This window comes from Brachycentrus maculatus, unplaced genomic scaffold (assembly GCF_059751285.1).
Source record: "Brachycentrus maculatus isolate JH-2025_06_01 unplaced genomic scaffold, ASM5975128v1 h1tg000089l, whole genome shotgun sequence".
NCBI classification, from domain to species: Eukaryota; Metazoa; Arthropoda; class Insecta; order Trichoptera; family Brachycentridae; genus Brachycentrus; species Brachycentrus maculatus.
In genome coordinates, this window is record NW_028280843.1 from 316974 (window position 1) to 334444 (window position 17471).

The 17471-nt window shown below is 34.7% G+C and overlaps 1 protein-coding gene across 2 annotated transcripts in view; it reads left to right on the forward strand.

The window, feature by feature from the left end:
* Positions 1 to 12750, forward strand: part of dyl (transmembrane protein dusky-like) — a 53157-nt gene extending 40407 nt beyond the window's left edge. The window contains exons 2-3 of one of the 2 annotated variants that reach the window (XM_088257882.1): positions 1674 to 1758; positions 10338 to 12750. In XM_088257882.1, coding sequence (XP_088114008.1) covers positions 1708 to 1758; positions 10338 to 12110 — 1824 coding nt within the window. In that variant the 5' untranslated portion in view covers positions 1674 to 1707 and the 3' untranslated portion in view covers positions 12111 to 12750. Of the gene's footprint in view, positions 1 to 1673; positions 1759 to 9953; positions 10271 to 10337 lie in introns of those variants that run through there. The other variant, XM_088257883.1, reaches the window with a different exon arrangement.
* The last annotated feature ends 4721 nt before the right edge of the window (positions 12751 to 17471 follow it).

Below are 17471 nucleotides of genomic sequence, written 5' to 3' on the forward strand. Positions count from 1 at the left end.
ATGATTTAACAACCGTATTTTATTATTAAACCGTATTTTTAGTACAAATTCATTATATCTCTTCAGTGAAAGAAACGTTTCACATTTTCAGATACAAATTTGAGTGCTGCATATATTTGTTATAACTTCATGTAAAGTAATTAGAGCTGAAACATTCATTATGGTATGCGAAACATTCATTATGGTCTCTGAATTATTTGACGCGTTAGACAACGCCTAATTTGAAAAATATAAATTTATTATAAGATATTCTTTGAAATGATAATATTTTAAATGCTTTATGTACAGAAAATCGGAACATAAAGTTTTTCAAATTCGCCAATCTATTGTTTGTAAATTACTATTAGAAGTTAAAAATTCATGTATCCGGAAAACTGTTAAATTTTGCATAACTTTTATAAACTTTACTAAGATACATTTATTTAAACGAACAAAACTTCAAAGTAAATTTATGAATGGGAAATGCAGAATTTAAGCATTCTTCGCAAATTTTCTCGATATCTTGGGACCATTTTTTTTGTTAAATTTCTTTGATATTCAAATGACATGTTAATAATGTTTTGTATATTAAAAGTATTGATAACTTTGTGGTATGGTAATAAAACATTTTCCGTATCATTCATTGTTCCCTTTGTGTAATACCACTTTTATAAACACTTATTCGTGATTACCGGTTTCAAAATAATCATTTGAACGTTCCATCATCAGGTCATTAAATTAAAATTATTACGATTTGACATTTGTATGAAAATAAAATTTTGAATGAATATGTAATTTTTTTTCAAAGAGCTCGAATTGTTATTTCAAAGTAAAAAGACTTACAATCCGGGATTCGGATTTCACATTTAATTAGAAGAATTTCTGCTTAATAAAAAGCTTCTTTCATCTCACAATACGTGTCTCTAGTGAAGTTCTAATGATTCAAGCACAATGTTTCAAAATTGGATCATACATATATATATAGAACTTTTAAGAATTCGAGTATGTGGTTGTCAATCTAGGGTAGAATTGGTGAATGTTACACGTGTGTAAAGTGATCACTTAAACCAGCATGTGACGGTCGTAAGCCTCGTAAATGCCCAGACTTCCATATTCTTCTTCATCTACGTTGATATGTCAAAAAATAATATTGAACGAGTAACTTTGCTTCTTTTGAATGTATGAAGCCTATTCACAAGAGGAAAATATTTAGCATTCTTAAGAGCATTTTCTCTATTTTCCATTAGAGGCGAGACGTTCGTGTGTAATATTTCCAATTGTTCGGCTTTTTCCGCCTTTCCTCGGCTCCATCCGGCCGCGGCTCGCGAGTAGCGGGGCACAGTGTGTCAGTGGGTCAGTCGGCATAGACGATGCGCGCATCATTCAGTCCGACGCGGTAGTACGCACGCGCCGCGCGCGCATAACCACCGACATGTCACTATAACCCAACCGGGACTGGTGCAATCAGCTTTCAAATTTCGAACATCGATTCATTACCTGAAAAAACAAATTTCGAACATCGATTCATTACCCAAATAAACAAATTTCGAACATCGATCGAAAAAAAATCCGTAAAATACAAATCGATATTTAGGGTTTACAGAATAAAAAACCGATTTTTTTTAATGGTGCGAAGTGTTTTTTTGTTGGTGTTTTTCTGAAGTGAAGTTAATTGAGACTCGTATTCGTTTCAGAAATCAGGAAGATAACGTGACACGAAAATAAAGGATGAAGAGGACGAAATATCTCATCGCAGCCTTTGCGATTTTATTATTACAGGTAAGACCATATCCTTTAATTACAAAATGTTTAAAAATATCAATCGTAAGGTTTGTATTTCAATGTCTCGTTCTGCTACAACTTGATTTCTATTTTCTAAAACACAGATAATTAAAAAGAAATCCCGCATAACGATTATACATAATTATTTGAATTTTTTATTATTTATGAATAAAAATAATTACAATTATTTTCTATCATGACTTGGGTTTCTTTTTTGACCGCTCGTTGAAATATTTAAGTTTATTCAATATTCTACTGTCTAAAAAATTCCTCAAAAATAATCAATATGATCCATATTAAAAATTTACAAACTAACCATTACGACGCTTCTCCGCAGGGGTAGGCAGAGAGAATAGAATGCCACACTACTCTGTCTTTGCAAACATTTTTCGCCTTTTCCACATTCATGCATCTCCTTATACGTACCCGCCGATTATTACGATATAATATCATACTAATTATTCTCCGTAGGGGAAGGCAGACACGATACATATGCGTAGTTTTAAAACTTAACACACGTGTAACATTCACCAATTCTACCCATGATTGACAACCACACTACTAGAATTCTTGGAAGTTCTAGATATAATAATCGAATTAGAAACACAGTGCTTGACTTTACTAGAATTTCACTAGAGATATCTATGGTGGGATGAGGGAAGCTTTTTACTAATCAGAAACTCTTTAATTTGTATCTGAGGTCCGAATCCTGGATTGTATTCACATACTTGAGAAACGCTAGAATATATCATTTACAACATTTTGAGTGTGTCCAAATACTTGTTCACAAATCTGGATTTTCTCCAATTATACGAGTAATTTTTCATATTATTTTTTGACATCTCATCAAAGATGAATTCTTATTTGGTTCATAAATATATGTAGAACTTCCAAGAATTTGAGTAGTGTGGTTGTCAATAATGGGTAGAACTGGTGAATGTTTCACGTGTGTAAAGTGATCACTTAAACCAGCCTATGACGGTCGTCAGCCCCGTAAACACCCAGACTTCCATATTCTTCTTCACCTTTGATGATACGTCAAAAATAATATGAAGAATATTTAGTGTTATTTTTTTATTTAAGCTTATAATTCGACCAGTTTATTTATTTCCAACATTTTGACTGTGTCGAATTCACAAATCTGGATTTTGTCCAATTAGGGGTTATTTTTTATTATTTAAATAATGTTAAAAATAACTCCTAATTGCAATGATTAAAGAAAACACTTGTTTTTTACCACTTGAGTTTTATTATAGACTACATGTTTCAGAAGTTAAACTTCCATCATTCAGGTCTGTATAATAACTAAAATATAAAATATAAAATTGTTCTATAAATAAGGAGAGGGGAAAGTAAGGGGAAGGGGTTAGTCAAGGGACGGAGTTTGAAAACAAAGGAAAAATGGAAAGCAAAGGTTTATGAATTATCTTGAAAATTTAGAAATCCAAAAAAACCTAAATTCTAATAATAATTTATTAAATAATATATTGTTTCAAAATTCTTCACCTTTGCTTTCCATTTTTCCTTTGTTTTCAAACTCCGTCCCTTGACTAACCCCTTCCCCTTACTTTCCCCTCTCCTTATTTATAGAACAATTTTATATTTTATATTTTAGTTATTATACAGACCTGAATGATGGAAGTTTAACATCTGAAACATGTAGTCTATAATAAAACTCAAGTGGTAAAAAACAAGTGTTTTCTTTAATCATTGTAACATGTCTTACCACAAAGTTAATGCCGAAACAATGAATAAAACTCCTAATTGGAGATAATCCAGACTTGTGAACTAATATTTGTAGACACTTAAAATGTTGTACAGTAAAGAAGGTTTCTTCGTTATGTTTTATACCAATTCGATAGGCCTCGATCTCTTAAAGTTCGGCGGATCTATAAATTTGTCACGGAGCCAGTGAAAACGAAATGAAAAGTTCAACCCATTGTTGTCGTAATGGTCACATTTGATCTTTTTAATACTTTCCCTCTCGGGACAGAGTTTCCAAATGATTTGAGTTACACTTTAAGCTCTTTGTGCAGTGCACCCACAAATGACCCGTTTTTTTTCTGCGATCTCATCTTGTGAACATTTCCGTGAGAACTGTACCGTAATTGGTGCTTAAGAGAACGCATTATCATAAAGTCTACGCGCACATCTTATTTGGTGAATAGCCTATAAAAGAATTGGAGTGAAATAATGATAGGAAAATTAGTTTTATATACAGAAACTAATCAAAAGATGGTTTATATTGATTGCTCTATCAATGTGATAATGAAATATTTATTTTCAATGATAAAATGATTTTTTAAAAAAACATATTCAATAACGCATACACACACACTTTTTAAATTCAATTCAAACCCTTATCATGGTGCATAGGGCACTGCAACATATAAACGCAGTGTTATCTTGATTGTTAACACATGAAGGAAAGCCCTCCGCTTCGGGTACCAGTCAAGAGTAATATTGAATAAATATTAGAATGAAAAAAATCACTAATATTTATTTGACCACCTCTCCTTCTTCCGGGAATTGACCTCGGGACCTCTAGTACGCTACCTGAGCGTGCTAACCATTATATTACGGAGGCGGACAAAATATTTATTTTTATTAAATAATTAAAGAAAGAATGGTCTGCAAACTGAAAATATTTTTAGTGAAAATAATAATTTACCCGTTTAAATAGACCACGTTCATATTTTACCTTGTAACAAAATGTCCATATAAAAAAAGTTTTTGCTAATTTTCCCCTTACCCCTCTTCTACTTGTATCCTACTCTCATCAAGTTTAAACTTTTAATCAAATTACGGTCGCTCTGTATCCCAAATGCTTAAAATCAATGTAAACGTAGCCCAGTATCGTTAGGCTCTACGAATTTTCAACTGAAAATTATATTTTTTTTAAACAATTATTTGTTTCATGTACTTTTACATTATTTTTCACGCATTGAATTTTAAATTTCTCGAATGAAATGTCAGTTTGACAGTTGATTTTCTTATTATATGTAGCATTATAGAAACATTTCAAATTGGATTATCAAATTGGATCTTTTTGGATTCCTGATAAATACTGAATGAAAATATACCGACATCTCAACATAGATAAAGAAGAATATGGAAGCATGGTTATTTACGGAGTTTGCGACTTGTCGTAGCCTGTTTTAAGTAATCACTTTACGCGCGTGTAACATTTACATTTACACACTACTCAAATTTTTAAAACATATTTATATAAATATCCTATAATTGACCATTCATTCATATGTAAGTTCTCGACAGCATCTATGGTTAAATTGTTTTTTAGTGCATTGTTGTTTCATAAATTTTATTATGTTGCCTCACAAGCATGGTAAAATGAAACGTATTAGAAATGTGTGTTTCTATTTTATATTTGATTCGACTGAGCCACAGCAACGCGTGGCCGGGTCTTTATGTTATTTAAACTGTTTTAAATGATTTCGAGTACAATGATTCTTGATAATTTGATAATTTTTTAATCAAATTAAATTACCTACTACTGATGCCTTTTTATTTATCTAATCGAATTATACTGACCAATGGCTTATATTTAAACGTTTTCTTCAATTCAACTAGTCTGTCAGTAAAGGGAACAAAAAAAAACCTTTTTTAAAGTGTGTAATAACAATTTATAAATCTAAGCTGTATAAAATTAATTGTGTAAAATTATATCATTTCTTTATAAATTTAAATATAAAAGCCACAAATACTCTAAAACAAACTTAACGAACACTATAAAAATATACAAACTAAGTATGTATACACTAAAAAAAAACAAGGTAACTCCCGCGCACCGCATAAAAATATATGTTGCCCAGTTAAAATATATTTTTTTAATGCATAAAATTTCACTGAAAAAAAAAGAAAAAGTCCCTCTCCAAGCACAAGAGCTTAGTCTCTTTTTTGGAGAGACTCAACGCAACTAAGATTGTAAGATTGTAATAAGTAGACATGTATAGAATTTGTATGGAAAAATGTGAGTATATTATTATAAATAAATAAAGAATCAAAAAAATATATAAATACAATTTACAAATTACAAGTGCCACTGAGTTTTCTTGTGCTGAGAGGATATTTTACAAAATTTCACTAAAGAGATATGTTTCTGACATTCAATCCAATACGACATGGCCGAATGATGCGATCTATTTCAGATCTACGCGCTTCCGTGTATAAATAGTTCTTTTATATTTAGTTTCTATTTTTATGTTAGATTAAATGGATAATGGAAGTTGGTTATACGTCTTTTTTTACATAATAATCAAAGTACTTTTGACTAAAAGAGTTTTGTCTGATGTGTTTCTGTGTTCTTGTGGTCCTTTGTATGTTTCCATTAAGTGTGTTGGATTTTGATTTGTGTGCTAATTGTGACTTGGGAGATGCTTTATTGTCGTTGAATTGGAAAATAAGCACGTTTTTTACCAGTGCCATTTCAAATTACTTTGCCTACTACTATCTGCTGACCCTAATCCGCCTTCGATAAGGCATAGGGCGCCGTATCAAATTGATGCGATATTAATTTGATCGTTTACATGTGTCAATGAAGGAAAGGTGATTTTTATTCAAAAAGTATTCAATATATTTTAATCAAAAAGACTTTGAAGAAAATCAAGTTGAGAACTACCGAATATTCTGCCTTATTATAGCTATGCAGAAGCGACCCACTAGACCTGTGATATAATTTTTGATGTTTAATTTTTTTTTTAAAGTTTTATACGGATATTTCTTGGTAGAACTGCATTTTACATATTCAATAACCTCTATATGGCTTTTATCCACATATATTTTATTTGATATGGATTTCACAGTTATACGTATTATCAGACTTGTGATGATTTTGATGATGACTAGTCCGACGATGTCGCGATGACGAAACTCGATCACTTGTCAAATTAAATGGATGTGGAGAAAGGTATGCAGTGGTTTTTATGTAATTATTATATATGTATATTTATATATAAATATATATATATATATATATATATATATATATATATATATATATATATATATATATATATATATATATATATATATATATATATATATATATATATATATATATATATATATATATATATATATATATATATATATATATATATATATATTTATATGTATATATGCTAGAGGCACATATGGAAGGCCATGTGGCTCCCGAGCTACCTGTACCTACGCTCTGTGAACTATGAAACTTTAAACTATGCATTGATTCAAATTTTGAAGGGCCATGGAACATTTCGAGGATACCTCTTCCGTTTTAAAATAAGACAAAACTCATCACAACATGTCCCTCATTAATGTGGACATTATGTAATGAGTTTTGAAAAAGAAAGACATAAATTGGAATCAGAATGTGCAAAAGAGGGTATTCAGTTGACAAAAATTGATGAGGACATGGGGCATAAGGATCAATCGGATTTGGTGGTGTCTTATTTGGAAAATGTTCAGTTGTGGTCCCGCGGTTAGTGCCGCGGACTCTTAAGTCAGAGTTTCTCGGATCGAACCCACTCTACCACATTTTGATACCTATGCATTTCTAATAATGAACCGCTTAGGCTCACAGAAATAATGTGAAATGGAAACATAACAACAACAAATAAACGCAAATATTTCTGTTTAAAAAAATGTAAATGTGACGAATAAGACAAACAAATCAGCTTTGTGACAAATATTGATCGATATAAAATATTGAATGGATTGTATCTATAGTACTGCCGTATATATTGATTGTTTTTAGGGATCAACCTCTTAATTTATTATTAACTTTGCGCATTCACTATAGTTTTAAGATATATAAACTAAATATGCTTAAATCCTTGCAATCTATACTGGCAAGGAAAATTTTCAAAGGCAACTAACAAATATATTATTTTTTGACATCTCATCGAAGATGAAGAAGAATATGGAGGTCTGGGCATTTACGGGGCTGACGACCGTCATAGGCTGGTTTGAGTGATCACTTTACACACGTGTAACATTCGACAATCTTTACACGTGTGTAAAGTGATCACTTAAACCAGCCTATGACGGTCGTCAGCCCCGTAAATGCCTAGACTTTCATATTCTTCTTCATCTTTGATGAGATGTCAAAAAATAATATGAAAATAACTCCTGTGATTGGGATAATCCAGATTTTGTGAACAAGTCAAGGATACACTCAAAATGTTGTTAGCAAATATATCGCTCACTCCTTTCAACAACGTCATAAATCAAAAATCGTCAAATTTCAGTTGTGCATGTTTTCGGAATGCCCAAAAAATGTTCTATATCAAAGCAAAAGAGGCATATTTTTAATATAATATTTACGCGCTGCAGGGCAAAAAATGTTGTTTTTGCATTTTGAAGAAAAGGTATAGTTTAATTATTTTTTTAAATATGCTAAATAATTTTCAAATGGAGAAAATACCTTCAGGTTTTACCTGTTGCACAGTAAAGAGTTCAATAAGTGGCTTGATGTTTATTTTTAATACATTGTGTTATATCTTTAAACTTTAAAAAAGTTCTCCTGAAAAATCAAGTTTTTTTTATTTATGACGTTCTTGAAAGGAGTGAGCGATATTTAAAAAAAATAAATGAAAAAAGTGCATACGGGTGGCGTGCAAGGTGACACGAGTACTCGAGTATTCCACCCACGGCTGCCTCGCTACCGGGCGAACCAGGATGCGGCCGTAGAAAGTGAAATGATATCCGGATATACCCGAAGTAGGTCATCGCGCGCGAGTCGCGAGCCGTGAGCCGTGACCGGCTCCGGAGATAAGAAAGAAAGTAAAGGCAAACCGATTCCGAATCGTACTTGTTTCGCGCTCACTCCCGCGCTGTACGACGGGAGGGCGAAAGAGACGGCAGCATAAGAAACAAGTTAGAAGCAGTAAAATACTCCTTACATTCTTGCGGTGGGACCTAATAATCGTGATTATTTATAATACATCATAAATGGTTTATCAATACATACATATATTTTATCGTGTCTTTTTTTCGATTATATATTCTTTTGGCTCTCATACTACGTACGCACCCCCCCCCCCTCACACACACATATATATAAAAATATTTATTATTATATTAAAACCCTTATCCGTACCCGATGGTGCATAGGGCACTGCATCATATAAACGCAGTGTTACCTTGATCGTGAAGGAAAGGTGATCAGCCGTCCGCTTCAGGTACCAGTCCATGGTAAAATTGAATAAATGTTGTAATTTTATATTTTTTTCTTTAAAGATACCATGATATTTTTTTACATTGAATTTTTGCAAATTTTCATTTATTGGCATAGTACCAATCGGGTTGTAGTTCCGTGGTTAGCGTTATGAACTCTGAGTCGTAGTTTTGTGGTTCTATCTCATTCCGCTGCGGTATGAGGATATTAACAGATTATTACCACAGCTTCCCCAATTCGTGAATTTTGAACGTCCGTATCGAATATTTTGTATTTTATTAATTACCGTTAAAGATTTTTTTAAATACATTTTTAATAAAAAAAAGAATTACTCTTTAATGAAGACATTAGATATCAACATTAAAAGAAAGATACCTCTTGCGTATTAAAATTATGTTACATTTCAAGTAATTATGACGACTGTATAAGCATACATCGAAACAAGAAATGTAATTATAAGCACCGATAATACTACTAACGCAATATTAAAATAAAATTTCAAAACACAGGACTTTAAAACAAACTTCAGGCGTTTTAATAATTATTTCGAAAGAATTTTCAGCTACATTAAAAAACTATCTTTACCAAATTTTCAACAGAAGGCGTATCAAGTGACATACTTTGTGGTACTTTTTCGATAAAAATAAATTATGAAAAAAAAGTTTTTTTTTTTAAATATCGAGTGATTTTAGCTCTAACAAACAAAATACATTGTAATAACAATAAATTAATAAATATAATAAGAGGAGATAGAGATAACAGTCTCTCGGAACACTCGCAAGTGAGGGAACTTGTTTTTCATATCTGTTATAAGTACTGCATATTTAAATATAAAAATAATACTCAAATATAAAACCACTTTTTATTTGTAATTGTAAACTTGTCTAGTTTCGAGAACTACTGATTTTCTTATCTGTAGTTCTCTTAACTATTGTTGTTTACATAAATAAGCTGATAATAGTGGTAAACAAGTGTTTATATTTAAATCATCATTGTTATTCCACAAAGTCAACGCCAAATCAACAAACAGTACATTTAATAACTAATGTTTGCTATGTATATAGATCTACTTAAACCCGACCCCTGTCATGTGGTTTTTTGAGAATTGAATCAGTTTTTTGTTATTATTGTGAAACCCTATGACAGCTGGGCCTATTGTGTAGTGTAATTATCGCACCATTCGCCTACGTATCGGCACTTATTACAGAGGCTATTGGCACCAAAATTAAGACGTGTTAATCGACATTTGTATTCAATTTGTTAAATCTCATAATTACGGTGGCACACCGCCTTCAGCGACCCCTGTAAAAGTGGCTGAAATCTTATCAAAAAGTACGATAACAGATATTTTGCTCATCTAAATGTTGTTCAAAGTTCTAAAAATATGTTTATTTTTCAGGAAGCAAGATGTGACGCTCCGTTGGTGGAGTCTTCAGCTTTGCCTCTGGAGCATCGCTCCGGGGGCCCCTTCCCCGTCGGGCCCCCGGCTGCCCCGGGCGGAGCTCTCCAAACTCGCTCCGACGAGGCTTGGCCTCTCGCCTCACCCGACAGTCCTCAGATCAAACATCTCCAAGTGCAGTGTGAGAAAACGCACATGCGAGTCAACATCGAATTCGATCGACCGTTCTACGGAATGATTTTCTCCAAGGGATTTTACAGTGATCCTCACTGTGTACACTTGAAGCCTGGTACGGGTCACCTCAGCGCTACATTCGAGATCTTCCTGAACAGTTGCGGAATGTCCAGTTCCGCTAACCACAATGCCGCAGCCTACGGGAGTCCCGCCCCCAGTGGCAGCTACGTGGAGAATACCATCATCATCCAATACGATCCCTATGTACAGGAGGTATGGGACCAAGCTCGCAAGCTCAGGTGCACGTGGTACGATTTCTACGAAAAAGCCGTCACTTTCCGGCCATTTCAGGTCGACATGCTCCATGCAGTCACGGCGAACTTTCTCGGGGACAACTTGCAATGTTGGATGCAAATCCAAGTTGGAAAAGGACCGTGGGCTTCAGAAGTGTCCGGTATAGTTAAAATTGGACAAACTATGACCATGGTATTGGCGATCAAGGACGATGAAAACAAGTTCGACATGCTGGTTCGTAATTGCGTCGCTCACGATGGAAAACGCGCTCCCATACAGCTGGTAGATCAGTATGGATGTGTTGTTAGACCTAAAATTATGAGCCGATTCCAAAAAATAAAGAACTTCGGTCCTTCAGCATCCGTAGTTTCGTTTGCGTACTTCCAAGCGTTCAAATTCCCGGATTCCATGAATGTTCACTTCCAGTGCGTCATTCAAGTCTGCAGATATAATTGTCCCGAACCAAAGTGTGCCGGTCTAGGCCATGGGCTATCTTCGGAGTACGGAGTACCTTTGTTAGGAGGCAATAGTATAGGAGGTGGGGAATACGGACCACCCCACTCGGAGTACGGTCCCCCGCCATCGTTGCCCCACTCGGAGTACGGAGTGCCTCCGGCATTCCCCGACCCCCGCCATCCCGCGGACGCTTCCGGAGCATTCTCGGAGAATCGCGAAGATTCAGTACCACCACCGCAGGCTCAGGTTTCAACTTCAACTTCCAATGCGCCGAATCTATCTTCACCAAAACCACAACCGAAGAATGATGATGATGTAAACATTCTTTCGCCTCCTCCGTCAGGCCGCTACCATTACAATACCGTAAAGAGGAAAAGCGGTATCGTTGACGAGTCTGAAGTCAACTTGGCATCACTAGGCGGACGTCCCAGGTCGGCTGATGACTTACCGGACCAACTGCGTGGTGCGCGGAGAAGACGAAACCCGGATGTTGCGGAGTTCGTCGTATCCAGAATATACAAACGAGAGGCTCAAGAGATGACCGATGTCAACACTAGCAGGATAATTCAAGTGGTAGCTCCCGGAGACGTGAACTTCGCTCTGAACAACGCAGCTGGCAATGAAACCGTAATTGTCCAATCGGCAAGAGAAGCTGATCCAGAAACGATATGCATGTCATTACCCAGTTTCGTCGGTGGTCTGGTGATGTTGCTGTTGGTACTTGTCGTGGCTTCTTTGGTCGCGGCCTTCTTGTTGGTTCGCGTGCGCGCTGTAGACCGAAAGAACGCGAGTGCCGCGTTCGTAGGAGCATCTTACGAAAATGCCGAATTCGTTAAAGTAGCCAACTAGAAATGCCATCGGTGGTCCGGAAATGCGTTTAGAGACTGTAAACATTGTAAAAATAATTTATGTAAGAGTTCGCGAAAGGTGAAGAAGACTTAAGGATCCAAAGATGGTCGAGTGTATGATTGATCACATGAAAAATCCGTGTCGGATATCCAGGTCCTTCCTTAATCCTCAGAATTCCGACGGAAAGCCAAATCGCCTAATCCTCCCGTTCCCCCTCCTCCCATTTCCTTAAACCCTAACCATTTTGCTTCGACCGTGACTCTAAAGCGATTTTGTATTCAATTTCGCTTTTTTGCCACAGCCGAAGTTAATAAACTAACAAACTTTATTTATTTTTTAGATATTTAAATATTTTTAGTATTTATTATTTCGAAGGGAACCACGAAAAATTGGGAAAAGAGGTGAAAATGTATCCCATTACTTTTATAGGAAAATAAAATTTAAAATTGTTCAACGTATATTTAATACAGAGATCAATACACCCTAAAAAATTACAAAAACAACAGTAAATTTGTAAATATGTATAAATTCACAATATTTATATGAAAAAATGCTTCGAGATGCTTAAATGTGTTTTATTTTGTTTGTGTTAACCCGAAATGTTTTGTTTAAATAAATACAATTTTATTTTGACATCAGATATTTTCTTGTTTTTAATCCTATGAATTTGGTTATGATGATTGATTTTTTATTTTTTTCTCAATTTTCTGTTTTTTTTTACATAATTTCTGCCAACGCAATCAATGGACATACATATTTTGATTTTTTTAGTTAGGAAGGTAAGTAAAGATGTTTTACAACATTTTGAGTGTGTCCAAATACTTGTTCACAAAATCTGGATTATCTCCAATTACAGGAGTTATTTAAATTATTTTTTGACATCTCATTAAGAAGAATATGGAAGTCTGGGCATTTACGGGGCTGACGACCGTCATGGGCTGGTTTAAGTGATCACCTTACACACGTGTAACATTCACCAATTCTACCCATTATTGACAACCACACTACTCAAATTCTTGGAAGTTCTGTATGTATGAACCAATTTAGAAAACTTTTTCTAATAAAAATACAGATATTTTTGGTCAGATTAATATACAAAAAGAATAAATGAATTAATAACATTTTCTTTAAACAATTCTTCCGCCCATCTCCTTAGTATAGTGGTGCATGTTTAATATCTCTACTAAAGGTTTCGGGTTCGATTTCCATGAGGTAAAAATGAATGTATCATTTTACAGTGATATATATTTTATATCACCCTAAACCATTTTTTTCCAAATTATGAGACGCGACCCACTGGAGGGTATGGTGAGCGAATATCGTGTGGGCCCTCGCTACTGTATACATGAATTTGAAAAAATATGAAGTGATGAATTTTATATTCCTCTAAGACAGCTAAGATGTGGGTCCCAAGATTGGAAATTTTTATTAGATGGGTCGAAGCCCAGTCAACTTCGGGAACCTATGCAAAACTAAAGCAAAGGACAGACCATCTTGCCTCCATTTGTACGGATAAGTGTTAGGAAGCAGAAGAAACAAATAATATTTTCAAAAGTGTTGATGATTTTTAGATTGATATAAGACTAAGAGAGATACAATTTAAATTTAAATATATCCTTCTTACCAAATCAACCCGCTATTAACTCTTACCACTCTGAAGGCCAGATATTCTGGCCCGTTTAATCTAGTAGGCAGCTCCGTGGACCACAATGTCTGGCCCGGCGCAGGTATAACTTATCACTGATTTCTTTATCACCCAAGTATATTCTTCCAAAAATTTTTTCAGATAAATCCAGTTAATCTTAATTAACATGGTCATACAAATTGCCAGAGTGTCCCCAAATTAGGGAATCAAAATATTTATTTTAATGGTAAAAAAACGTCGCATTTTTTTATCAGAGTAGCTGATCAGTTATGAGAATAAATGGTCTGAGTGAAAAATGTTAAATGCAATTGATTTTTTAAACGTCTGTGGTAATCTGATACCTGATAAATACACACGAGTGACTTCATGTTGAATGCATTTGGCTGACCAACTGGTATTTTTAGAATTGCAACATGGCAACCATGGATAGTGTGAGAATTACAAGCCTAGCGACAGTACAAAAAGGTCGCTTCATCTTGACCTTCCATAAGCGATAGAGACGGATTGATTTCATTCATCCGAACCCTTATCCGCATCCCAATGGTGCATAGGGCACTGCATCATATAAACGTAGTGTTATCTCGATCGTTAACACGCGAAGGAAAGGTGATCAGCCCTCCGCTTCAGGTACCAGTCCAGGATAATATTGAATAAATATTAGAGTGAAAAAATCACTTATATTTATTAGACCCCCCTCTGGGAATCGAGCCCGGGACCTCCAGAACGGTAGCCGAGCGCGCTGACCATTGCACTACGGAGGCGGTATTGATTTACACTACTTTAATGTGCGAACAAAAACCGTCAATGAACGGCTCAACGGCTTATGGCTGACGGGAAACAATACAGACAATACTAAGATAAAGACACGAAACGGATCCTACACTATATGGATTCGTGAAAATATTGAGGATTAATAAGACGTTAAACTGTATACAGAAAAATTACCGGCCCAATACTCATTAATCAAATTTTCTACCTTCGTGCAACTAGAGTACTGACATCTATGGATAAAACATATAAGCTACTTGAGACGGGTTCATTACAGTATACTCAAATTTGCCTTCTTTAGATCAAAACCAGAATTGAAAAAAGTGTGTCAAAATTAAAGATGATTATTTATTCTCCGCCTCCGTAGTGTAATGGTCAGCACGCTCGGCTACCGTTCTGGAGGTCCCGGGTTCGATTCCCAGGGGGGTAAAATAAATATGAGTGATTTTTTCACAGTAATATTTATTCAATATTACCCTTGACTGGTACCTGAAGCGGAGGGCTGATCACCTTTCCTTCATGTGTAAACGATCAAGATAACACTGGGTTCACCATTGGGGTGCGGATAAGGGTTTTATTATTATTATAATTATTTATTTACATAAATAATATTTATTAAAATAATTCTAGGCGATTCCTAACTTTTGGGAAATGCACACACGGTTGTATGATAAGTAGAGTACTCATACAGACCAGCGATGGGATACAAAATTTTCAACAACTGGTTCGCCCTTTAGGTACCACCCCTACCACCCCATATAAAAATAGTTTTTACATTTATTCATTTCTTTTATTCTGCACATAAATAAAACATTCCTATAACAACTGAGAATCCTCCAAATGCTGAAGCGTATATCTTTCACGAAATTCTTTTTAATAAGTGCAATAACTTCATTAATTTTTCCACTTTTTTTCATCCTAATATTTTTTTCTCTTCGTGAGGTTCAAATATTTATACAACGTAGCGGACCAAATATACAATGTAAACAAAGGGTTAAGGACCGGTTAGGCAAACTCTAAAAAAATTAGGCACCGGTTCTAGCGAACCGGTGCAAACCGGCTGACTTCCACCCCTGCTACAGACGGATTTTGATATCTCCCACACTTCCCGCCAAAAATGAAATAATTACGGATTATATTCACATAAAATATAATGAAAGGTGTGTTGAGATGGTTTGGACTTGTGGAGCGTATGAGTGAAGAAAGAACGGTTAAACAAATTTATGAGGCGAATGTAGTTGGAAAAAGAAGCAGAGGACGACCGAGGAAAACTTGGCACAATCAGGTATGTCAAATACTTGAAAGCGGCCGGGTCAGGAGTCGTAATAATCGTCGGGTATGTATGAGGAGATGCATGAATGTAGAAGAGGCAAAGAATGTTTGCAAAGACAGAGTGGTGTGGCGTTCGATTCTCTCTGCCTACCCCTGCGGAGAAGCGGCGTGATGGTTAGTTAGTTTTTTTTTAGTTATATTCGAAATTTTAGTTTGATTTTTTTTACACAGATGGCATTAAGAAAAAAGATTATACTTTAACAAATCTTAATCAACACACAATATTTACTTTTCAATCGAAGAATGGTTGTTATTAAATACATTCTGGAAATAGGAAGAAATAGGTCGATTTTACTGATATTTTACATTTAATTTTGTTTGTTACCCATATTAATATTTTCATAACGACATCTTTGCAATAATACCTTAATCATTATTATTTAAAAATCTAATAGAAAATGATGTATTCAACGACAAAATGTTTTACATATCAAACATAGATGTCAGTAGTGGAAGCTTTAAAAATTTCAAACAAAAATAAACATTCTGCATTATTTTTGTTTGACCTAATTTCTTTTGAATGCAACACTAATGCCAAATTAGATATAGGCTAAGTTTGATATCCGTTCTCGGCTGCTGAACTCTAGGGTGTTTTTTTCAGAGGTATAAAAATATTTAATTTCGCACAATAAATTGATGGTGGCATCCACTGTGTGGCATGTTAGGACATCTTGTCAAAATCACAGCTCTGTCACATCAATACCATTCAACTAAGGGTTTTTTTTTTAGATGGGAATTGCATTTATTATTTACCTTGCTTATAACGTACAAGGTTAATAGATCATTTAGTGATAGTTCATAAGGAACTGTCATGACAGGTAGTATCATGCATGATAAAAATAGAGAAGGATATTGGTAACATAAACCAAAGTAAGACACAAAATGCCGAACCTTCTTCTAGTGGAACGGAAGGTCTGCAGATGACAGTCAACAGTCCGCCTTCTACTGAGGAGTGCAACGTGGTTTCCTACCAGCAATGAGTAAATGCTGAGAAGTTTCTGTTTGGCCCACACTAGATTATCCCTCCTGTTCCCAGCACAGATTCAAATAAAAACATATTCAATTAGCTAGAAGAATCAAAAATCCATTAAACTAAGGTAGAAGAAGACAGTAATCATGGTTCTGTAGCGTTCTTCATTGAACGTAACATTTTGGCCTGCGTCGTCTTTAAAAAAATAAGGGCCAATGATTCAACCTGCCAATAAAGAACACCAAACAGTGACTTTTAATGGATGTAAGGGCGTCTCGACAAAGGCTTCTGGGTTTTCTTCACTCCAAATTCGGCAATTTTGCTTATTGACATAGGCATTTAACCAAAAATATGTCTTATTGGTGAACAAAATTTTGTGTTGGTAATAATGGGCATTCAGTCTATTCATGGTGAAATGACAAAACGAACTGATTACAAATCAACTGTCACCTGTCAAATTTATGCATTTCTGTCAAATCAAATCAAATAAACTGTATTTCTACAAACTGTCAATTCACATAACACATCGCTCACTCCTTTTAAGAACGTCATAATTCAAAAATCGTCAATTTTGAGTTGTGCATGTTTTCGTAATGCCCAAAAAATGTACTATATCCCAGCAAAAACGGTATATTTTTAACTTAAT